The 25,300-nt window shown below is 42.0% G+C and overlaps 1 protein-coding gene across 1 annotated transcript in view; it reads left to right on the top strand.

The window, feature by feature from the left end:
- SPTLC2 (serine palmitoyltransferase long chain base subunit 2) overlaps positions 1-25,300 on the top strand; it is a 100,291-nt gene that overhangs the window by 48,033 nt on the left and 26,958 nt on the right. Inside the window, exons 6-9 of the mRNA XM_028507075.2 lie at positions 1,273-1,366; positions 4,179-4,284; positions 4,904-5,123; positions 7,667-7,793. Of these exons, the coding sequence (XP_028362876.1) occupies positions 1,273-1,366; positions 4,179-4,284; positions 4,904-5,123; positions 7,667-7,793 (547 nt within the window). The remainder of the gene's footprint in view (positions 1-1,272; positions 1,367-4,178; positions 4,285-4,903; positions 5,124-7,666; positions 7,794-25,300) is intronic.

The following is a 25,300-nucleotide window of genomic DNA, read 5'->3' as shown; positions in this document are numbered from 1 at the left end:
TAATATATTGCATAATTTTGTTGCTCAGGTTGTTCCAGTTTTGGCCATTTTTCTTTCTAAAGCCCTTTCTTTGATGCATCAGGCTCTTTTTACCTACCCCTGACCTTGGGGTCAACCACTTAGTTCTCCCGTGAGCCCTGGTTCCTTTTATTGGAGAACAGTATTTACAAAACCTGGGTCTGCTGTGTTGATTGTTACTAAGGTATCAGAAAACTGCCAGACCATATTGGTACCTCCAGCTCTACCTCTCTTCATTTTTAACCTACACATCTTTAATTAGGGAACCTTTTTTTAAATCTTAATAAAAACTTGACACAGTAAAAATTTCAGACAGTTGCTATTGTAAGTTTGTTAAGTATCTAGGAATACTCTGTAATTAATGAATTAAATAAGTAAATAAACCAACAAATAAATACAGATATATATACACACGTCTGTATATCTTTTCTTGTATTCTCCTGGGAGCATGCTAATACTTTCTATACCTTTTTCCATCTAATCGATTATTTTGAAGCCATTATTGACAGAGAAACCTGTGTCTGAGTTCAGATTGCATAGGCTGGAGCCTCGGTGAGATGTGGAAGAGTAAGAACTGGGAAGGAAGTGAAAATCCCGAGAGCGTCAGACTTTCCTCGCCACCTTAGCAGAAACCCGTGTTTACGTGGGTGTGCGGGACTGGCGCACTGGCTACTGCGCTGAGAGGCCACCTTTCGTGTTTACGTGGGTTCAAAGTAAAGCTCGTTTAGTGATTTTTAAGGGCAAAACTAAGCCTGCGCTTCATGTCATCTCAGGAACACATTCATACGTGGGCCCCTCGTGGAGCTCTGGGTGTGGCTAGGAGCGAGAGGAAGAACGCAGTTTCCGCAGACATTACCTCCCCTGCTGCCTTCTCCCCCAAACACTTTTTCCATGAATGCGTGAGTACATCATGCCAAAACTCACGAAATTCCACGAAACTCTATGAGACTATCTGATAGAGCAGATTTTAGGTGTAAATAAAAATCTGTTGCTATATAGCTGAATATTTATGTTCATTTTAGGAATGAAGAAATTAAAAGGCTAGAATGTTGCATCACTATGTCAGTTTTGCAAAATATAAATGTATATACACGTACATACTTTTTGAAATTGATAGCTTTGCAGTTGTACAGGCCTTCCTTAATGAGATATTATTATTACTAATGACTTTAGCATTTGGTAATTTGTGTAATGAAACTCCTCCCTTCACCCCCTCCCCCCAGCTTCTTACTTCCTGTGCTTGTGATTTTGCAGGGTTGCTTGATTCTGAGTGATGAACTGAACCACGCGTCGCTGGTGCTAGGCGCCAGGCTCTCAGGAGCAACCATTCGGGTCTTCAAACACAACAGTGAGTTTGCTGTGCAGTTGACCTCAGTGTGTGTAGCATTCTTTGGATTAGTGACCGTGGTAACATTGGCTACATTAATAATAGGACATATAAGTGAAGCTGAAGTAGCAACATTTAAAATGTCCTTCTGGTGCAGTCTTTTTAAAGTTATTGTCTTCCACCTGATAAAAATAAAGGCAGAAGGAAGCCTATTGATAAAAATAGGACATTCTCCTTTCATTTGACTTTCTAGATGCCTGGGGTGTATCTTGCCATAACACTAGGGGTGTTGAGATGATGATTAAAGCAGGCGCCTCAAGGGTCTCTAACAATGAAGACTGTAGACAAGCCAGTAGCTAGAATACAGCGTACAGGTACCGAGGTACAGATGTGAACACATCCTGTAAAAGCACAGAGGAAGGTGGTACTAAGCCAGACTTTCTCCCTAAGGGAAATATCTTTATGTATTACTAAAATAATTATTTGCAATAAAAATGCATAACTTCTGTAGTTAAACAACACATCTGGGGAGGAAAGAAAGATTACCGAACTGTATGTTTAATACTATCTTTAACCAAAACAAGTACATGCACAGACAGAAGTCTAGAAGAGCACACACCCAAGTGTTAGGTTTGCGCTCCTGGTTGGAAGATTACAGATGGTAATAACTTTCTTCCTTCTGTCTTTGTCTTGTCTAAAGTGCTTTACAATGAGGATGATGCAAATAGCATTTTGTTTATGTAAATGTGACTTGCTAATTTATTACCTTTGTGGAACCTGCTCTTTCTTACAACACATTGTGAACTCGGTTAGGCAATACATGTGACTCTGCTCCTCCCCTGGTGTCGGGGAGGCAGGCAGTGGCCGCAGATGCCCTTACTCGGTCATCTCTCAGTCTGTTTCCAGATTGTTCTACTAGAAACGGTGCTACCTGTACCGTACTTTTTGCTCAGTGGTCTGACTAGTGCCTCAGGATGCATTCCTGGCAGTCCTAGGATGCCTGTGTAAAAGGGCTCCCACGTTTCTGTACTTTTCCAAATTGCCTCCACGCATTTGTGCGGATTTTTACTCAACACCGTGATAGTGACTCACAAACCAACACAGACCATTATGAATCATTTTAAACCCTGTCTACTCTAGTGAGTGAATAACATCTTAATTTCTTTGATTATTAGGTATCAAACAACTGTTTATACAATGTTGTGCTTGTATTTCTTTGTAAATCGGCCTTTTTTAAATGGTTTCTCTTTTTTACTAATTATAAGAGCCCTTTATCTTTTCTTTTATATTACAGTACTTTTTATTTTACTTTTAACTTTGTTTTCAGTGTCTTGCTGTGCAGACTTATTAAAATGTTTATGGCGTCACATTTATTGTCTAATGACTTGGATTTTGTGTTAATGCCTTCCATATTCAAAGATAATAGGGTTAGTCTCTTATTTTCTTCTGGTAGTTCTGTGGTAGTTTCAAATTTAAATTTTTATTCATGTGACTTGGGGAGTATAATATGGGAGAGACACTGAATTTATTCGCTAAGTTGATAATATGGTTAAGTATTCTACTACAGATATTTCCTCTTCATCTAAAATTTTGAATCAATATCGATTTCCCCCCTTCTTTTCTGTATGTAAACAGAGGAAACTAAAACAGCGAGCACATTGTTGCCTGGCAATTGCTGGCTGCCACACGCTGCCCTCTGCGGCAGGACAGACGGCCTCAGATTGGACCCCCTTCTGTGGCCACCTCTCCTGTGTCTGGGTTGGGGAGCAGACAGACTGTGTTCTTAGGAATAACTGGAGGTGTAAACACAGTCACCGCCTATGGCCATCTTATTTGTGTTTTTATTACCTTGTTTCTCTTTTCCACCAAAGTACTTTTTTATGAAAAGAGCAAAATCATGTGACTTTGTAACCCCCTCCTTCAGTGAGGAGCAGCAAAGACTATAAAATCAGATTTTATGATGGTGCCCCTCCCACGCTCATTAAGTATACCCCAGATGTTGCATAGATTTTGGGGGAGGGGCAGTTTTTGAGGACAGTGTTTCAAGGCAAAAAATTTAAGTGTGTAGTCAATGGTCTTCAAAGCACTTATCCCTCACAGGAATATTTTGACCCTCATTAATGGCAGTACTAGCCACGTTGTTTCCTGTACCCGTGAACCACCTTGAGAACCACCATAAGAACTTGGTTGTGCACACATAGCAGATCAGACCAGACAGGGAACAGTCTCAACTGATTGTCAAGCTTGCTTACGACAGAGACGTGTGCATTTAGGAGTTCATCTAAGGCACTAATCAGGCTGGTGTCTTTTTAACCCACTACCAAGATAAAGCTATTTAAAAAGCATTAATGAAGAGTATCTTAGGTGAGAGGCAATGGGCATGTCTTTGAAGTTTTCCCCCCATATTTGCTTTTTAGGAGGTGTATAGTAGCTCTTCATGCTCTTGCTCAGTCTTCTTAATGCATTATTTCTAAATGACTCACTAGGATTAAAGATACAAGTGATTTTACAAATACAGAGAAAGCTAACTGAATCACAAGGTATTTAACATGAGACACTGGTCATTTCATAAGCCTGCTAACCAGCTTACTCAGCTGTGCCACAGTCATTCATTGAGTTTCTGTGGTTTTGAACATTTGTTACAGTTTAAATGAGATTTTAATTCAGGTTAGCAGTACCTCCCTCATTTTGCCCTATCTTTTTCTGCCCTGTTCTGATCTTGTTAATATCCTTTGCTATCTGAGACACACTTCCTGACTAAGAAATCGTTTCTGGAATAAAGTTGGTAAAGAGGAAGGTACTTTATGCTGACGGTCTTCTGTATGTGCTGTAGATATGCAGAGCCTAGAGAAGCTGTTGAAAGATGCCATTGTGTACGGTCAGCCTCGGACCCGAAGGCCCTGGAAGAAGATTCTGATCCTTGTGGAGGGAATATATAGGTAATCCTGCTTTATTAGTCTTGTCTTCCTGATGGAAGCAGAGTAAGCACTAGAACAGAAGTCTTTTTGCCTCACTCTTTCCATCATGCTACATGGTCCCCGAGACCCCTTCTACTTGGATCCCTTATTTTACTGTTTGTAGAGGGAGTTTATACATAAGGTCAAGAATTGGAATATGTTTTTAATAATGTCAAAACAAATTATACACCTTTAATTTTAAGAACTATTTTGGTTACCTATTTGCAGCCCTTGCACTTACTTTGTTACCTCCCATATTTTTAAGTTTTTTCTTATGAATTTCAGTTGCATACGCAGTGTGATGCAGAGTCTAATGTTGCTTATAGTTACAGGCTTTCGAAGAATCTTCTGGGAGTTTTGTTCCTCTGTGGCGAACTAGGATTAATTGTGCCCTGGTACTTGTTTCTAAAGATCCAGTCTCCCTTCCCCTGGAGGGCCTGCACGGCAACAGCGTTATCTAGTGTTGCCGGTTTAAAACCACAGGCAGAGTTGTTAGACTATTTCACAAAGCAATAAACTAAATTAATAACAATAAAGTATCTGGCTCCCAATTTTGGGAGTTAAGAAGTCTCAGTGTACGTATTTTTTACTGTTTTGCCAGCATGGAGGGATCTATTGTCCGCCTTCCTGAAGTGATTGCCCTGAAGAAGAAATACAAGGCGTACTTGTACCTAGATGAAGCTCACAGCATCGGGGCCCTGGGCCCCACAGGTCGAGGTGTGGTAGATTACTTTGGCCTGGATCCTGAGGATGTGGACGTTATGATGGGAACATTCACCAAGAGCTTTGGTGCTTCTGGAGGATACATTGGAGGCAAGAAGGTAAATGGGCCGTGAGAACTGAGCAGTTAAGGAGAAAGGTACTGGCTACCAGATGCGGTCATTCTCGTTTGGCAGACAGCGTCCCAAATTGGGATGTGGAGATCCTCACTCTGTTTGTGGCTTTGGCTCGTAGTGCCAGCAGGGCCACACTTCAGCTGCCTGGTGACTCTGATGCACCAAAGGCCGGTTCTGTTCATTGTCTGTTGTTTTCTTGTTTGAGCTGCGCTCCAAACTACACGCTGGTTTGAGACAGAGAATGCCCTCTTGTGTGAAAGAAAGCACAGTGGTGCAGCCTGCTTGCCACAGCCTTTCGCTGGGTTTGAGTTGCGTTCACAGTCTCAAGGTGGCGGGGCTGTCATGGGAGCCGCTGGGAGTGAAAGACCAGTTTCCCTGCCCTTGGACTCAGATGCATTGTGGGTGAGCATAGCGACAGGAAGGAAAAAGGTTATTTTGCTAGCTCTGGTGTATATATGGCTTTCCTTTTTTCTATTTAAAAAGTATATAATGAATGCTGAGGCGTTTGAGACATGTGGCGTGGTAAAAATGTTTGAACCATGGAGACAGAGGCCTGGGTTTGAGTATTTCCCTAACTTTGTGAGACCTTGGGCAAAGCACTTAACCTTTCAGTTTCCTTATCAGTAAAACCGAGATAAATATGCTGGCTTATAAGACTGTAGTGAGGGTTTAAGGAATAGTAATACATGTCCATGCCACAATGTGGATGAACCTTGAAAGCATTAAGTTAAAGAAGGGAGTCACAAAAGGTCACACATTATGTTATTTTCTCTATGTGATATTTCCAAACGAGGCAAATCATAGACAGAGAAAGTAAGTTAGTGGTTGCTGGGGGCTGAGGAGATGGGGAAGTAGAGTGTGACTGCTAATGGGTATGAGGTTTCTTTTTTGAGGTAATGAAAATGTTCTAAAATTAGGTAGTGATGAAAGTTCTATAGCTCTGTCAACATACTACAAAACACTGAGTAGTATACACTTTTAAAAAGTGATTTTTGAAAAACTGCAGTTTTAGGGAAAAAAACCAATGTATATTAAGTATTTGTATGTGGCCCATAGTAGGTACTCATAAATGTCCTTAATTCCTTTTTAAAACTCTGGAGATCTTTTTTTTTTTTTTTTTAGATTTTATTTATTTATTTTTAGAGAGGGAAGGGAGGGGGAGAGAGAGAGAGAGAGAAACATCAATGTGTGGTTGCTGGGGGTCATGGCCTGCAACCCAGGCGTGTACCCTGACTGGAAATCGAACTTGCGACACTTTGGTTCACAGCCCACGCTAAATGCACTGAGCTACGCCAGCCAGGGCAAAACTCTGGAGAACTTAAAGCATGGACTTTCTCTTAATAATTGATTGCCTTTTAGGGAATATCTATCATTAGTAGTTTTAGTCAAGTTTGGTGTATTTTTTTTGCCTCTGATTTTGTTAATGAAGCTGGGCTCACTTTGGAGAGTTGATTGCGTTTTGTTAAGATTTGTTGCTAAACCAAAGGACAGAAAAATAATACTCTGGGAGATCATTTTGGTACAGTATATTTATGCTATTGTGGGTTTTATACAGTTTTGAATATTTTTGAAGTGATGAATAGCACTGTAAAAAAGCTACATTTTACCCGGCTGGCGTAGCTCAGTGGATTGAGCGTGGGCTGCGAACCAAAGTGTCCCAGGTTCGATTCCCAGTCAGGGTACATGTCTGGGTTGCAGGCCATGACCTCCAGCAACCGCACATTGATGTTTCTCTCTCTCTCTCTCTCTCTCTCTCTCTGTCTCCCTCCCTTCCCTCTCTAAAAACGGATAAATAAAAATCTTAAAAAAAAAAAAAGCTACATTTTGTGTCTTGGTTCTGGTACATAAGCTTTTTTTGTGTGACTATTTAAAGATTTAGTGAAATTAGAAGGTATCAGAGATTAGGGATAAACAACTGATTGTTTTCAAAACCTTGTGTCTGACAGACAAGGTCTGCCTCTATTCTTTATTGCAGGCTTTAGTGTTCTTATGAAACACCCAGTGAATTTCTGACACGTTTATATCATTTTATACATCTTTATGTGGAGGATATTAAATGCCTTTAAAATGGATTTCGAAGACTTTGCTTCTTTGATTTAGGTGTGTAAGAATGGGCTGTGCAGGCCTGGGGTGAGATGCAGATGATGTTTTCTATAACATTGTGCTTACAAGTAAGCCATTGTGTCCGAAAGTAATCAAAACACTTTCTTGTTTAACTCTGCATTGTAGGTCTATTTATAACACTAAATGATACATTCTCCAAATTCAGAGGTCTTCTTTAAAATCAGTGTCTCATCTTTCCATGTTGTGGCATGTTTAAAAAACAAAACCTAAAAGCCTGAGGATGTTGCCATGTGTCTGTCGCATTGGCTGCCAGTGTGCGTTGACCGTGTTGCCTCTCAGATTGGTGTCCTTGTTCCAGTGCTGTCAAGGGGAGGATCTGCGTTCCCCAGCGGGGTAGGTAGGCAGCGACACTGCCAGTGCATGCCGGCATCGCCTCTAATGACTTGCTTCTGTGAATCCCCCAGGAGCTGATAGACTACCTGCGAACACATTCTCACAGCGCAGTGTACGCCACGTCGCTGTCGCCTCCCGTGGTGGAGCAGATCATCACCTCAATGGAGTGCATCATGGGGAAGGACGGCACCACCCTCGGTAAGTCGTTCTTTCCTTGGAGCACGTCCCGGGCTCAGGAAATACTTAGCAACCAAACACACATTCTTTTCTCTAGAGCTTTTTTCCTAAAATGAGCAGTTAGGTGCCCTAATCAAGCTGGCAAGTATGTGAGCCCTTGGTTGCTGCGGACATTTTTCATTGTGCTTGTTACACATGCTGTGAGCACAAGCCTGTTGAATTTTCTACGCATGGTGAGGCTTTACCATCACTACCCTGCCTACCCTTGTAAGTCACAGGTAATGAGCCTGCGGGGTCTCTCTTGAATTGCACAATTTTACGTGAAAATATAATTCACTATGTAGTGATATTTCAATCCCATTGTATTTTAAAGCTGCCGTTTCCATGCATTCGTGTCCTTGGTTTAACGCTTTTTAAAAGAGTTTGTAATTTAACATCCAGTGGCTAATAAAGGTCATCTTGAATTTGTTTGCTGTCTTTGGTGGCATTTGTAGATTAGATGTCCTGACTGAAACACACTGAAACGAGCAATGAAGTGTGATGTTTGCTCTCCGATAGTTGACATTTATCCTCTATCACTAGGGGGCAGTGTTAACTGCAGAAAAAAGGGCACCAGTTGGATTTTTTTTCATTTTGTTTTTTCACTTTTAAAAGTATTTCTGTTGTAAGAGACATACATTAATTGTACATTTTGTTTTTAATGCTTCTAAAATCGCTTTTACTCTTGTAAAAGATCTCACATTCTCAGCCTTGAGCTGTCCACTTTTCAGTTAAATAACACCGCACTGGTTTACACTGAGAAATGAGAAGAAAACGGTATGCCTGATTTTCATTGATTTAATCCTGTTTACGTCCATCAGAATTTTACCTTAATATTATTTCCAGTCTGTGACACATCCTTATTATCTCTAGTGAGAGAGTTTTGGAAATAGATTTTAGAAGCCTTGATCATTTTTAGTTTCATGAATTGATTCCTGGAGAAAGAAGACATTTCCTTAATGTTGTAAACACAGCATGGAGCCCGGTGGGTAACTTGCTCTGCACCGCGGTCACGCTGCTACCTTCTCTCCTTCCTGTTCGGTGCCGCGGGGCACAGCGCGCTTTGACCTGCGATAGAGCCATCTTTCCATCTACATAGGTAGCACCGACCGAGTTACTTCATGTAGGTGCATCAGCCCTACTTGTATACACCCGTAAAGCAGCACACAGCTTTAGGCAACTGAAAAATTAACTTTGGATCATGCGTTTGCCCTATGGCTCTGTGTGATGCATGACCTCTGGATAACTTATCTGTACTGAATGATGAAACTGAGGTGGTGAGACATGAAATATGGTAATTAGATACAGGCTTTGGGTTGGCACTCGTTTTCCCAAGCTTAGTGGCGTGAAACAACAGCCACCTTATGCTCACAGACTCTGCGGGTCAGGAATTCGGTCAGTGCACAGCAGGGATGGCTTGTCTTCGCTCCACAGTGTCTGGGGCTTGCATTTAACCCGAGCTGCCGGGTTAGGCTCAGATGGCTCGGGGCTGGGATCATCCGGAGGCTTCTTCACTCACGTGGCACCTGGGCTGGAGGGACTTGAAGGCGAGGCTAGGCGGGGGCTGTGACCAGAACACTTTCACGTGTCCTCCCCACGTGGCATGTGCCCCTCATGGCGTAACAGCTGGAGTGTTTGGAGAATGTGCTTCAGAGAGCAAGCATCCCAAAGAACCTGCTGAGTCCCCGTGACCTCTTCTGACCTGTCGTTAGCAAGCAGGTCACTAAGGCCAGCCCAGATTGCCGGATGTGTGTGAGACATCAGACTCCACCTCATATGGCAAGTGGGTCAGAGAATTTATGGCCATTTTTTAAACTTGCCACTACCAGCTTTTAAATAATGTATTTTTAAAATTACTCCCTAAAACTTTGAATTAGTATGACAAACTTCTGTTGGCTACGTTGTTTTTCTTCCAAAATACAGAATAATAAAAATCTAACCAAAAGTAGACATAAATACCATTTCTCATAAAGCCTGCTACCTGATCTTAATTAATTTGGCCTGACCTATTTTAGACTTGTATGCATTAAGGTAATGCTTATTTTTTTTTTAAGTTCTTTGAAGGCAGATACTCATGTGTTGCTCTTCCTTTGTATCTTAAATTGTGCCTCTTTCAAGACCTTAGAGTCAATAATTGTTTGACTGACTTATCAAAATTATTGTCTCTGTTTCCCAAGTAGAATGTAAACATGAAAACAGGAAGTTGTGGCCATCTTGTTCACACTGTTTCTTCTGTTTAGAACTGTGTTTTGCACATAGTAGGCATGCAGTAAACACTTGGCGAATGATTAAATGAATAATCTTTTGGTGCCTTGGAAAGAGGAGATATAAGATGTTAGTGACCTATGATTCAGTCCATTACGTTCTTCAACTCTGGGAAGCTGAGAACGCTATCCACCTAAAGAGGACGAGATCAACCTTTGAGGATTACTCTTGAATTGAAGCCTCATGTATACTGACTAGTGTGACTTATAAAAGAATAGACCAATAGATGTTTATGGTTAATAACTTGGTTTTCTAAATATAAATTCAGTATTTGACTTGATGCTGCTACTGATTTTCTCATAGTGGGAAAATCTTCACACCGTTGGCGTGGCCTTTGCTGTCTTAGCCAGGCCCTCCTGTAACCAGAAGCAGCCGTTTGTGAGTGAGCCAGCCTTCCAAGCCTGGGAGGCTTTTGCTCCATTCTAACCGGCAGGTTCTGGATCTCACGGATGATGTGGATAAGGAAACTCATCCTCGGAAGAACGTTAAGAATCAAGTTAGGATACAGCAGTTAAATTTGCTTTCTTATAAATATGACTTACAGAAGAGCATAAAGCAAGTCAGAGTTGCACTCTAAGTACTTGTTTGTCATTAAATACTTCACTTGATTTTAGGGTCGTCTATTAACATCTGTTCTACGCTGAGTAGAGATACGACCTGTGTCAGCTTATAGGGTTTATGGCACTGTCTGTTCTTTACACAGTGTTCCCTACTGTTCTCTCTGTGTGGGCTCAGTAGGAGTTTTCTCCTTTTTTCCCCAAACCAGAATGAGTGGACCTGAAATAGCTATTTCATAATAATTATACCATGAGCCATGAAATGTTGCACAACTCTTTCATTTAAGATGAAATCAAAGCTAAAATTTGACTTGAGTTCTTAGTGGTTAAAAACAGAGAAAACACTTAGCCTTGACACTTGGAAAACTTTCTTTTGTTTAACACAAATGTAGTGAAATAATATAATACTGTTTTTAATTAGTTTCTAGTGTTAGGATCAGCTATAGCTAAAGCATGGAAAGTTAAGCTGTGGTCATAAACCAGATGTAAGTATCAAAACCCATGACAGTGTGAGAGCAGCCACAAGAAGGCCGGAGGTGGAGAACAGGGGCAGGAAGCCGAGGAGCAGGCAGGTGTGTCAGCGTCTGTTGTCCTGCTTGGTGGAGAGTCAGGTACTGCCTTCAGTCTATAAATAACACATTTTGAAGTTAAGAAATAGTCTTTAAATTTATGAAGTTATAAAATTAGCCACTAGAAGACTTAAGTAGTAATATTGTAAAATAGTAATATTGTTACAGAACACAGGGCCAAGGGGGGTATGATACACTGTTACTGAAAGGACCCCCCCACTAGGTTTGCTTGTCCGCAGCCAGAGGAAAGACGTCTCTCAATGCTAGAGATTTGTGAAAAGGAAAGGAAATGTTTACTTAAAGTACACAGTGCTTCCTTCTCCCTCTGCCCTAAACTAGGGCACTGTATCCCAGGAAAAGAAGTAGACGTCCGTGATTCAGGCTGCCAGCACCATCAGCTGTGTCGCTGTTCAGGATCTCCAGCTAACCCAAAGCCATGTGGCACCTTCTCATGGCCTGTTGGCAAGAAGAGTTCTTTCACCCTTCTTCTAGGCAAAGTCTCTCCTGCTTCCTAGGCCACGTAGCCAAAGGGAGTACCCCAAAGCTGCAGAAGTCCCCACCCTGGCAAAGCCATGTGGTTCCCAACCCAGTGGCTGCCGTGTCTGGGTTTAAATCCCTGAGCCAATCTTCCTCTATACCCCATTTCCAACTCCTCCTACAATCAGTTACACCTGCCAGCATTCCTGTATTATTCCAAGTTTACTGGGCTGCCATCGTAAGTCTGGGCAGGTGTGTCCCCATGTCATGGAGCCGGTCTTGTCCAAGCTCTCACTCAGGTGCTATCACCCAGGGGGATCTGCCCCCCAGTTACATCTTGGGTGGAAGTCTCTTCCATCCCCCTGGCTCAGAGCATGGCCACAGCTATTTAACATATCTATGCAACCAGTTAAAGGTTATAGATATGTTAAATGACCATGTCCTGGATTAGGTGCAAAGCTGTGGCTGGACAAAACAGCTCTGCATGTCCCTGCACCCTGTGTCCCTTCTTCCAACTCACACCTGTTGGGGGAAGGGGTGAGGACGCCCTTTCTATTTTTCTAATATTTCCTGAACACCCTGAGTTCTGGTCCCCATTCCAAATCCCTATTTGGGGCTCCCCTCTTTGCTGTACCCTATATCAATATCACAAAAATTGGTTGTGATGAGTGGAGGCAACGTGAAAATAGTAGCACCTGTATACCATCCAGGGTCAGTGGGACAAGAACAGAGGGGGACGTGGATTGTCAGCACTGTGGTGCTGGCTACCAGAACAGCCAGAAGCAGAACCGGGAGCCACTTGCTGGGACTGGGAGTGGAGGTAGCTGCTCGAAGGGGGAGAAACTTCTGTTTTTTAGTTAATATTCTTTACTACTAGAATTTTGTTTTACCATGTGGGTATGTTACTTTTGTGATTAAAACTTTTGTATTATTAGAGTCCAGAGTCCATTAGTAACATATGGAAACAAATCCTGCTTAAAACAGGATTGAAAGTAAGGCTTAGGCATATACACAGATAGTTTGTAGTTGATTATTGACAAATGTTTTCCCTTTTGTGGGAAGACCTGTTGCTCTTTGCGGGCTGGAGTGTAGGGCTGGAGTGTAGGGCTGGAGTGTAGGGCCTTCGGTGCACAAGGGAAGTTGAGATCTGTTCCCTGCTACTTCGTAAATTCTCCTTTCTCCGGCCTCCCAACCTTTTCCTCATTTCCTCGCCAGTTTCTGCCCTTTTTCCAAAGAAGCGAGAGACGTGTGACTAGGAACCAAAGTAACAATGGGTGAGCGTTGTGCTTGTATCTTGAGTGGACATACTAAGTTAGAACAGGCTGGTGGGTAGAAAAACGAAACCTGGGAAATTCTGACAAATTTACTTGGACACTTGAAATTCTAGTTTCTACTTCACACATCACTAATCCGTGGTCCAGTAATGGAAATGTAGCTGTGAGATCTATTTATGAGTCAAGGAAACTGTCTGACCAAAGCAACTAAAATTGTGCTCATCTTTTTCAGAGCTGTGTGTTGATGTGTTCTGGCTAAAGATATGGTTAATAAAATGGGTAGCACCCAGCTTAGTGTCTGACATTTGGTAGCCTTTCAGTAAATTTGCTGAGTGAATGAATGCACGCATGTTCCAGAGATAGTAGAAAGTGAGTGGGTTCTTGTGGGTTCTTGAATGTTAAGCCAGAATGGCCAAATCATGGAACAAAATAGACTAGATAGGAACCATTTACTGGATAAAGTTTTAAATGATGACAAGTAACTTTCTATATAGAAAACTGCGCTTTCAGTACTTCCTAGTTTTGGAAGGAACTGGGCCCACTCAGGCAGTGTCAGTTGAGAAGGAAAAAAATACCTGAGCAGATTGAGGTGTAATTAAAATTAGGTTTGGCTCATTTGAATTAATTCCTACAATAGACTTGCTAATGAGGTGTTAAATGATCACCTTGAGAAGCTCAGGAACTGTCAAAAACAAATTTAGGAGAACTGATACACTTAAAAAAAAAAAACAAACCTCCAGGATTCCCATGCCAGAGGGGCAGAAGTGTCACTGAATATCAGCCCCTTTCAGGGAGATGGCCATGAGGAGGATTTCCTGCTTCCCTGCGGGGAGCTGACAGCGTCTGACACCCACTGGTTGTATTTGGCTGGCGGGATTTTCTTCCGGTTGAGCCTGGGCACCCCTCTCTCTAAGTCCTGTGCTTTCTGAGCCCAGCGATGTTTGGGTTTTACTTTTTTCTTTATTATTATTTATCTGTTTTGTTCATCGTAGTATTAGAAATTCACCTAAGTAAAAAATCAGGTTTTCTAGACTGTTCGAGAACAGTTTTAATTCTTAGCCACAGTACAGTTTAGCACTGCATCTGGCCCTGAGGGCCAGACTGGATCCCCCCTGACTTGTAATTTTTTGCTACCTAGAACACTATTAAAAAATATGCGATTACACATTAATCAAACACATATCGTGTCGAGCATCTGCTCTCTGTTGTGTGGGGGGTATGCAGCTAAGGGGTGCAGAGCTGGGCAGGACCCGGTTCTCGCCCACTGTAGAGGTAGGGGCGGGGCTCCAGGAAGGACTGATCTCAGAGCCCCAGGTGAACTCTTCCTTCGTTCAGCTTCCCCTTTCCTCAGTTTCCTCCTTCCTTCTCCCTGAAAACTTCCTCGCTCACGCAACTGACCCCTGAAAACCTTAAGCTTTCTTAAAGCCAGCTAATTATTTGAAGCAAACTCAGATATTAATGCTGTTATGTTCCTTACCAGTCTTTTTACCTATGTGGATTTTTTCTGTAGACTATATGTACTAAATTACTAGCAATCCAAGAAAAAGAAGGATTATTCTTTTGTAAAGTAGTCTCTTCATTATCTAGCTTATAGGACTTTTTAACCAGTGGCCTAATAAGCCTTCTGATAGCAGCAAGCAGGATGAGCACTTTACAGATGGAGAAACTTGGGCTTACAGATGCCGCAGGTTCTCTGCATGTCTTGTCTCCGAGTAGAATGTACTTTCCTGAATTCCATCTGCTTCTACTTCTGAGGTTGCACTAATGATATTTGACATCTTATTTAAAAAGACTATTTTATAACCTTATTATAAAGGTCTGCTTATTTTCCAGAAGACAGCACAGTTCGGTTGTGAGCAACCGGCGCTTTAGCAGCGTGGCCCTTCCCCTTCTCCCGCTGCCATCTCTTCCTTCCACACCCAGATGCCGGCCAAAGCTCCTGCCCCAAGAGTGGTCTCTCCTTCTGTGTCCTGTGTCAGAGTGTGTCTGAGGCTGGCTGTTAAGAGGCCCACAGGAAGCAGGCTGAAAGCTAACCTTTCAACAAATGTAGACCCATTCATTTAGTAAAATATTGTTCTTAATATACAACATAAATAAGAAGTTTGAGTGTGCCCCTCCGGGACAGGAAAGAAGCCCTGAACTAGACGTTTCTCCCTTAGGAGATGTGGTCGGATGAATAAAGACGCTGGGCTCTTAATGAAAGTACTGTGTTGTGTGGCTATTTTCTGTGAGATTGAAGTGGGATGAATTACCATCGTTCTCTTTCTTCTTTCATAATAAAATTTCTTTTAAATTAAAAATAAAATTAAAATTTCCCCACATTTTGATATATTTACTTACCATTTAGCTGAAATATGGGATCATTACTTAAGCTTGTTCTTCACATCACTTCTGATTTGCAAACTTAATAGCCCAGATGCTGTTTGATTTGTTGAAAAATTACTTTGTAAACCTTAACATGGTTGAAATTGCATTTTCCCCCCAGAATTACCTCTGAGGACTCTGTCTGGGAGACCTGATCTTAGCTCTTCATCAACTTTATTGCTGTTTATTGCTTTAAGAATACTTCATATGTATAAACAAGTGACAAACTAGATGAACTCTGTTCTCAATTAAGAGCCAGGTATCCTGATGGCTTGCCAGATTTGAGAGCTTTCTGAAGAGGATTTTTCTTAAACGATCACCTATGGCTTTTCTAAGTATCTAAATATTTGTATCTTCCTGCCATTCACCTTGGTAGTGAAGTGAGGTTCAGAAGGACCTCATTAAGGTAAGGTGTCTTCTTTTAAGCCCCTTTTCTCAGACTTTGTTCGTGGACCATTCGCACCAGAGGTGCTTTTAGTATGGTGGTTCCTAGCGTGGCTCACACACAGGAAAGCTTAAAATTTAGTGATAACGCTGATGTCAGGGCCCCTGTGCAGACCCAGTGAGTTTCTGGGCTTGAGACCCTGACAGGGTGACCATTTAAAAGCACCCCAGATGGTTTTACTGCTGCAGGGCCTGTGTGCTCCACCAGATCACTGAGTCTTGGTGGACAAGGTCTCAGCAAATGCATTTTAAAGAAAACCTTAGTTAATGATCAAACTGACTTGAGAGATTTAAGAGTTGTCTTGGGGTTTGTTTTGTTTTGTTTTGTTTTTTAGTTTGATTACATCAAAGAGAATCGAAAGCAGCTCTACTGATTGGTGGTAATTGGGGAAAGGAAAGGAAATCTGAAGGCAAGATGTATAATCTCTGTTTGAAAAAAGAAATGAGGGAAATGTGTTCAGGAACAGGACATTGGTGGTAAAACCAAGTTGCCAGTTGTCATTGTTTTGGAAATCTAAATGCCTTAATGCTTCCTTCTGGAGCTGGTGATCCCTGCTGAGTGAGTCCCTGGTGTACAGTTCAAAACCAGCTGCAGGGGCGGGGAGGAAGAGAGAACTAAGGACCCAGAGACCTAGAGTCAGACTTCTGAAGGCTGGTTGGAATTAACTTTTGTTTTACTTTTTTTATAGACTATTAATTACCCAGAATCTCTAATTTTCTAGTACATAACCTACAAATGGCCTTGCCCAGTATAAACTTAAAAAAAACTTTTTTCAGTACTAATCATTTTGTGAAACTAGGGCTTTGCCTTCTACCTCCAAAACTATTGGCTGACTTCCGAGCCAAGCCTCTATTGCCTTATTTGCTAATAACCTTCTTCACCTGAAGGTGGATGCTTGGTCACACAGTACATGTTTCCTCATCCCTTTAGTTCTGTCTAAAAGCACCTTGTGATATGTTTCAGCCCAGAAGGAGGATCGTAGGATACTCTTTGGACAAATTAAGACTTTCTGTCCTGGCTGTGAGCTTGCACCCTTTACAACTCACTTCCTTAATTTTTCAAAGATACTTGGCCTTCTTCCTTTTGTTTAAGAACCTCCGTTTCTGGCTGTGCATTAGCAACCATTCTTTTAAACTCTTGATGATACTGAATCAACAACTTTAAGCCGTGGCCCCTCCTGCATGTCGCACATCCTGTGGCTGTCTTCAGGAAATCCTAGTTTTTGGCATTGAAACTAATTAAAGGATTAAGCTACTAGAAGGAGGGTGCTTGTGAGAGGAATTTGCTGTGCAGTGCTTGGTGTTAACAAAGGCTGCTCTAGTTGCAGATGACAGAAGAACAATAGTAGGGTGGGGGGGGGGTAGGTTAACATGCTTGGATGCATTCTTGTACAGAGGTGAGAAACCAAGGGATGCTTTAGAACAGTATCCCCAGGGCAGGGAGAGGAGTCTGCTTTGATGTTCATTAGTTTGACAGTTGCCCTAGCTGAGCACTTTATTTCATTTTTTAACATTTGATTGATTGATTGATTGATTGGGGAAGTGGGAGAGGAAGAGAGGGAGAGAAACATCGATACAACTGGGGGACCTGGCCCACAATCCAGGCATGTGTCCTGATCAGGAATTGAACCTGCAGCCTTTCAGTTTACAGGCCGGTGCTCAACCCACTGAGCTACACCAGCCAGGGCACTGAGCAGTTTCATATTTGTCCCCACTGTAGCAAAATAGGAGCTATTAGATCTAGTTCCTAATCATTTTGCTGTAGTGTTATAAAGGTACTGAGCTCTTGCTGCCTAGAAGTCCCTTATAAATAATGCTTTAACAACATAACGCACTGAAGCACAAACATTTCTAGTGCCATTTAGCTGGTACCTAAGGGGACCATGTTGATAAAATCAGTCTACTGTGTCTCTTGACTAATATTTCTTCTTTTTTTTGTTTTAGGTAATATGTTTAGATAAGGTACTTACCATAATCCTTCTTTCTCTGAGATCATGTGAAAAACCTGAACAGATAAATCCAAATTACAACATAGTGTGGTTTTAAAAATAGCTTCACTGATGTTTTCTCATATCCCTGTGCTACTCTCTCTCCTCCTACACCACTTCTTTAGTCCCATCTGGTACTTTAAGGTATTTTTAGATATAGTGATCTTAATTTCAGTCTGCATTTCTCCAGGTGTTCAGGTAGAAGTTAAAGAACAAGGACGACCTTGTCAATTTATACACATGTATGATTTACTGATCTAGAAAGTACTGTCATGAGAATTGAGAGCACTGCCTTCTCCCCCTCCGTTACAGCCAGTCAAAGAAAGTGGCCACCGATGATTAAGAAAGCTGAGTGAGCCACTGCTTCTTTCACAAAGAAAATGTGATGACTTAAAGATTCATCCTTGTTCTGCCCAGCTCACACACTAGAATATCATCTAGATATTATATACAGATGAAAAAATACGTTGTGGAGTAGAAGTTCCTTCGGGTTTAACCTTGTTAGTTATCGCTGTACTTCTGTAGGCCCGAAAATCAACTTCAGTGCCAATATACTCATAAGATTCATGTGATAAGCAGGAATTATCCAAACTTTAACAAGTACCAAATGTTTGCCACTACTTATAGAAAGGTGTTTTCTTTCCCATTAATAAATTCTTACCTTTACTTATTATTCCGTTTTTGATTTAGCATACTGTGTTCTTAGAGGAATGTATAGAGGTCATGGCTTGCAAGGTTTTTTGTTCTAGATATTTGTCACAATGTGTGATTTTGAGTGATGTGTGCCATTTAGCGTTTGCTAAAACCACTCCATCAATGACAGGGTGCTCTTCCCTGAAGACCTGGAGTTTATGGAGAGTTCACATAAGCATGAAGTTCCAAAAACTGGGGCCGCAGTGGGCATGTAAGACATTCTGGACAGAGGAGAACAGTGGGGGGGTGAGGGTTCTTAGATTTCAGAAGTGAGAATGGGCAGTTTGCAGGTCATTGAGAAGAGCTAAACACACCTGACAGTCACATTTGTGCTAGTCACTCAGAAACGATGTGGTGCAGGGGACACCTAGCTAGCAGGCCCCTGTCTAAAGCCCTCTGTTTACCATACTTAATTCAAATTAGGGTAAGGCAAACATCTTAAGATTTTCTTAGTGAAGCAGGTTTTTCCGTCTGAATCTCTTGAGCAGGAAAGGGGGTTGAGGTCAGAGGTTCCTTCTGAGTACTGTTTCTCAATAAACATCTTAAAATCAGTACCTCAAAAAGGCAGCTTAAGGGGGGACAAAACTTCAGTTTCTCCCCTGACCAGCTTGGCTTAGTACTTTGGGCATCATCCTGCAGAGCAAAATGTTGGGGTTCAATTCCTGGTCAGGGCACGTGGTTGGGCGTGCAAGAGGCTTTTTCTTACACTCTGATGCTTCTCTCCCTCTCTTTCTCCCTTCCTTCCCCTCTCTCTCTAAAAATAAATAAATAAAATCTTTTAAAAAAATACCTTGGTTTCCTTCAGTCCTGCTTTAGAAATGTTAAATAAAAGCTTCACATTCCCAGAGGTAAGTTGGTAGATTGCTCCATATTCCATAGGTCCAATCATTTAGTCCCGAGCACTAGCCAGTCCAGTTAAACTGCTGAATCACATTTCAGCAGGCAGTGATGTAGGTGGGCTCCCGAAGTGAGGCCTGTGTTGTGTAAGCAGGCAGTCAGGTTTATAATGAGAGGTGTGTCTATGAAAACAAAAGAAAAAAAGTTCATGATCTAAGCAAACTGTAAACCAGTTTCCAAGGCTGTCAGTGGAGAATTCTAGATGTAAGGCGCCAAGCTGCTTTTGCCGGAGTGAATGCAAGCGGTGACAATCCCATGCACTCTCCTGGTCTGCAGTTTGAATGTCTCTGATGATGTCATCCGGTGCTCAGGGAACCTGGCTTACACAGCACTAGTCACTGAGATTATTTAAGCATGAACTGTTACTGTTTCTCTGAAGTTTGTCATGCCATCTAGCTGCAGTTTATAATTGTAAGCTCAGAAAAAAAAGTTTTAGTTGTCAATAATTCCAAGTTAGCCCTGGGGCTAACCTGGGTTGACTGGGGTGACTGAGTTGGTTAGAGTATCATCGCGTACACCAAACAGGTTGCATTTTGATCCCCGGTCAGGGCACATACCTACGGCGCAGGTTCAATCCCCAGTCAGAGTGTGTAGAAGAGGCAACCAGTCGATGTCTTTCTCTCTCCACCCACACCTTCTAAAATCAATACACATATCCTCTGGTAAGGATTGGAAAGGGGAAAAAAGACAAGTAACTGAACTGTAATTTGATATTTATAACTGTGTATTACAGTTTCTATTGAAACATAATTTTTTCTAAAATCATGCTCATTTTATCAAAGATAGCCAGATTTATTGCATTAAGTATAGTTTTGATAAATTTGGCTTGATTATTTGCATAAATACAACAATAGGTTTTATAAGCTGTATTAAATCTGCTTTGCTGGAATTTCATAAGGGATCTCCAGATTGAACTTTTACAGCTAAGAAGCCAAGCCACATCAGACTTTGCCTGCAAAATGTATAGATTTTAGATTCGGGTGAATTCCTCAGGTTCTTGAGGTCCTCCCAAATGTCTGGAAGTTCTTTTTTACTGTCTCCCAGGAAAGTAACCCTAGCTCCTTGCCTGGAAATATTGCTATCAACCATGTGGGCAAGGTACCAAGCTGTTTTTTCAAGAGACTTATATTGGCTTCCAAAGTCAATCTTAATTCCTTAAACATTTCAAACATGATATTCCAGTTAAAGCCTTTATAACAGTACCAGTTTCCAATGTGTCCTGTTTTGAAGAGGACAAATTATTATTGAGTTCATCCAAATAACCACACTGCCATGAAAATAGCAATACTCATTGCAGGTTTCCAAATTCTGAAGGGATGAAATACAGAAAAAGATGTTTTAATATTGCTTACAAAGGCACAGTTTACCAAATTGCTTTGAGAAAACGTGTTTCCTTATATATGGGAAACAAATGATTTTTTAAAAGATTTTATTTATTTATTTTTAGAGAACAGAGGGGGAAAGAGAGAGAGAGAAACATCAATGTGTGGTTGCTGGAGGCTGTGGCCTGCAACCCAGGCAGGTGCCCTGACTGGGAATCGAACCTGTGATGCTTTGGTTTGCAGCCCGTGCTCAATCCACTGAGCTACGCCAGCCAGGGTGGAAACAAAAGATTTTTTAAAAAGCAGTGTTTCAAATAAAAAGTTATAAAAATTATAATCATCCTTAGTTTATTCAGTTTCATAGAATTCTGGTTTATCCTAATCATTTGCCAACATTTTATTAATCTAGTTATTCGTTAGAGTTCTGTAAATCTTCATCCATTTTAAAGGTATGATCTGAGCCCTGGCTGGTATAGCTTGTAAATTCCCCATAAATTGGGTGCGAACAATGCCTAAATAAGTGACAAGTGTCTAAGGTGACACTTGTCTTTATGGTGAGTGAAGGGTTCCATGTCATTCCTGCATTTTATCAGCATACCTCCATCTTATCGCACCCCAGATAAGGCCGATGTGTTCCCGTGGTAATTCTCTCTGAAGTATTTTTCTGTAAAAACAAAATAAGGCATTCTGTTACTGTTTCTTTCCACCCCTTCCCCCTTTTGAAGATCCATTGAGTGTTGAATATAACCAATTGCCTCCTCCCCCAGGCTTTCGACCAGTGGGAATTACCCTCACAGAACACAGATACTCTTGGGCAGGAGCTCTTTATCCCACCTTGAGCATTGGTGGTGTACTCCATGCTGTCTTCTCTTTCTGCTGTTTACTTTTATGTTTGACAAACAGGTTTTTTTTTGTTTTTTTTTAAATATTTTATTTATTTAGTTTTAGAGAGAGAAGGAAGGGAGGGAGAGAGAGAGAGAGAGAAACATCAATGTGCGGTTGCTGGGGGTTATGGCCTGCAACCCAGGAATGTACCCTGGCTAGGAATCGAACCTGGGACACTTTGGTTCCCAGCCCGCGCTCAATCCACTGAGCTATGCCAGCCAGGGCTGACAAACAGTTTTGACGTGTGTGCAAGTAACAGCTATCACACAAATAAGGAATGGGTATGCCAGGTGTTCAGGTGCACATTTTATGACTTCCGGAGGTTTTGTCAAGGAAGGACATAGCTAGTAATGATCATCAAGAAACAGGATTACCCCCTGGCTGGTGTGGTTCAGTTGGTTGGGGCGTCATCTCATAGACTGATTGGTCAGAAGTTCAATTTCTGGTCAGGGTACATGCCTGGGTTGCAGGTTGATTTTTGGTTGGGATGTACATGAGAAAGCAACCAGTTGAAGTTTCTCTCTCATCTCCATGTTTCTCCTGCTCTCCCTTCCTCTTTCTCTAAAGGCAATGAAAAAAATGTCCTCAGATGAGGGTAAAAAAAAGAAACAGGATTACTTAGTCAAGGCCTTGGATGTTGTATAACACATAGATGTCACTGCCGCCTGGGCATATCAACCAGTAATTCTAAGCAGAGTAGTTAGAAGAGATAGTGGTATTGCCAGAAGTATTCCTGAGGTCTCAGTGTTCTGATTCCATTCGCTCACGTGCACCAGCCCAAAGAAATGCACAAGCCGGAGTTTGTAGTATAGAAAGAGAAATAGTTCAGTATTGAATTGACAATCCATAGACAGGGGACTAAATGCTTAAATTAACACCCAGCTCCCTGCGGGCGTGTAGGTTACAAATTATATCGGGCAAAATCATAAGACACTGTGGGTTAGGTGGTTCAGGATTGTGCTGTTTGCTGATTGGTTGGAGGGTGAGGTAAGGTAGTAAATCATTTCTTCAGATCTTGAGAACAGCTCTGAGGTCTTTTCCGGTCTGCCTGTGTCAGGTCCCACATAGCCAGGGGTCATTCCACTGTAGGGGTGAGGAGCTGAAACATCACTTAGATCAAGATGTTCTCTTTAGCCTACCATTGTTCCAGACATGTGACCTCTAGTCTAGTCCAGGCTACTGTCTTCTGCTGCCTGCTGGTTGCTGATTATCAGGGTAAAGGCTAGGTCTCCGAGTGGAATGTATATAGAAGAGGGATGTGATTTCTGCTGCTAGGATTTAAAACAAAGTTTCATCAGTCATAAAGACCCTTGGTGTCAGAAGCATGCCGTGGCCTCATGGGATTCAGAAGGAGAAGCAGCTCCTCTACCCCTTTCTGAAAGTATGTCTCCATAGGGATTGTGCTTGGACACATTTCCATAGAGACCCTGCGTATGTCCAGGTCATGCAGTCTGCGTACATAGAATCTCTGCATTTCTAAGCCCGAAACAGTAATTTAAATGAAAATAGGCCACAATAAGGCATTGCTTGGGAAAGCTTACTTTTGACAGATGAGTGCTGCTTTTGGTTTGTTCTTCTGTATGTGTAAAGTGATTGCAAGCACACAGTGTTAGTGCTTTACATTTTTGCTTATTCTTCCATTTTGCGTGTCACACATATTTTTGGTGCCATGAACAGATTGTGGCACATTCGTAATCATAATCCACCTCTGCAGCTAAAAGTGTCTGTCAGTCGTCTCCCCTCAGTGGAACTGGGGCATAGGGATTTATGCCAGAAGTAAACGGTAGCACTGAAATAAACCCGTGTTTAAAATAAAGTACTGCTGTGCTTCCCTCTTCCCCAGCCTGCACAGTGAATTGAGACTGTGGTGTTAAAATTACTTTTTAGCAGATAAGAGCTTTGTCCATTAGATTTTTTACTTCTTGTTTTTTTAAGGTGTATTTCTTTATTTGATGTCTGATCTTTAAATCATCAGGCATCTCCTGTATTTGGTTTGGCTTTTCATTAGTTTCAGTTATACTGAGTCAGAAAAAAAATGTCCTTCTATTCTTCTAAGTTATTCTGGCTGGTCTAAGGATTCAATTGAGAAACTAACAGGAGAAAATCAATTTTAATTACATATATACTTATGTGGCATCCACGTAAACATGACAGATTCTGAAGGCATTCAGGTAAAATAAGGCTGATACGCCGTTTTGAGCTAAGGAGAAAGGAGTAGGGGTTTGGGATTTCAAAGGGAAGGAAGGCAAGTCACAGGAAGATGAAAAGAGCAAATGTTCGGTAAACAGTGTTTGCTGGGCCATACAGGAAACAATGGGACACAGAGAGGAATTTTAACAAACGGCCTTTTGCTGGGTTACTCCCTGTCTACTACATCTAGTATATACCATACAGCTGACCCTTGAGCAATGTGGGGATTAGGGACAACCCCCCAAGCAGTCAAAAATTCACACACAACTTTTGACCCCCCCCCCCAGAAAAACTTTATTAATATCATACTGTTGACTGAGAGGGTTATGGTAACAAAAAAATAGTCATTAACATATTTTGTATGTGTTGTATTATATACTGTATTCCTACAATAAAGTCAACTAAAGAAAATGTTATAAAGAAAATCATGAGGAAGAGAAAATACATTTGCAGTATTATACATATTTATTGAAAAAATTCTGCATACAGGTTGACCCACACAGTTCAAACCTGCATTGTTCAAGAGCCAGCTGCAGTTCTCTATGGTGATAGTTCTCTGTCTGAAGCAGGTCCTCTAACTAAATTCTTCTAGACACTAGGACTTCCCAGCAAGATGGAGGCATAGGTAAACACAGCTCGCCTCCTCACACAACCACTTCACAATTACAGCTAAACTACAGAACAGCCATCACTCAGAACTGTCAGAAATTGAGTTAAATGGTTGTCTGACACTTATGGAACTAAAGAAGCCACATCCATCCAGGCTGGTAGGAGGAATAGAGATGCAGGCTGGTCCCCACATGTGGGGGATAAAAATTCGGGAGGAATATATCAGGAGCAAGGAGTTCCAGCCCCACACCAGGGCCCCCAGCTCAGGGTTCCAGTACCAGGAAGATAAGCCTCCATAACTTCTGTCTGTAAAAACCAGCGGGGTTTGAGTTGGTGAAAGGAGCTACTGGCGTCCTAAGAAGTGCCCTTTAAAGGGCCACACACAGATTTACTCAGACTTACTCCTTCTGAGCTTCAGCACCAGGGTAGCAGACTGAAAGGCACCAGTGGCATATGGGGAGGAACTGAAGTGTATGACATCAGAGCAAGAGCTGGGGGATTGCTTTCTCCCATCCTGAAAGGTGGGCAATGTATATTGTTGCTTTTCTGAGCCCTCCCCCAGCAAAGCCACAGAAGGGATAGGCGGGGGCCATATCTGAGATTCCATCAACTTGTCTCACATACTTCTCCTCAGTCTTGGAGCATCCCTGAGGCTTCATCCCACTCAAGCAGTTAGCAATGGTATATGAATGGCAGGTGTTGGTGAGCACCCGCCCGCCCCAGTACCTCTGGCTAAGTGGCCTTAGGCCTAGCCCTAGCAGCAGCCAGTTTGAGGGGCACATTTTGGCTTCACCTGGGAACCGCCAAGCCCAGTACAAGTAGGAGACATCTGCAGATTGCTTTATAACTCATGCTAGGTGGCCCCAGGTAGAACACAGGTGCTGGCTGACCCTGTCCTGCACCACCTGGGTAAGACCAGAGCCTATGCACCCAGTGGAGAGCTACAGACCATGTT

This window comes from Phyllostomus discolor, chromosome 1 (assembly GCF_004126475.2).
Source record: "Phyllostomus discolor isolate MPI-MPIP mPhyDis1 chromosome 1, mPhyDis1.pri.v3, whole genome shotgun sequence".
Taxonomy (NCBI): Eukaryota; Metazoa; Chordata; class Mammalia; order Chiroptera; family Phyllostomidae; genus Phyllostomus; species Phyllostomus discolor.
Note: the sequence above shows the minus strand (reverse complement) of the source record. Positions and strands in the feature narration are given on the sequence as shown.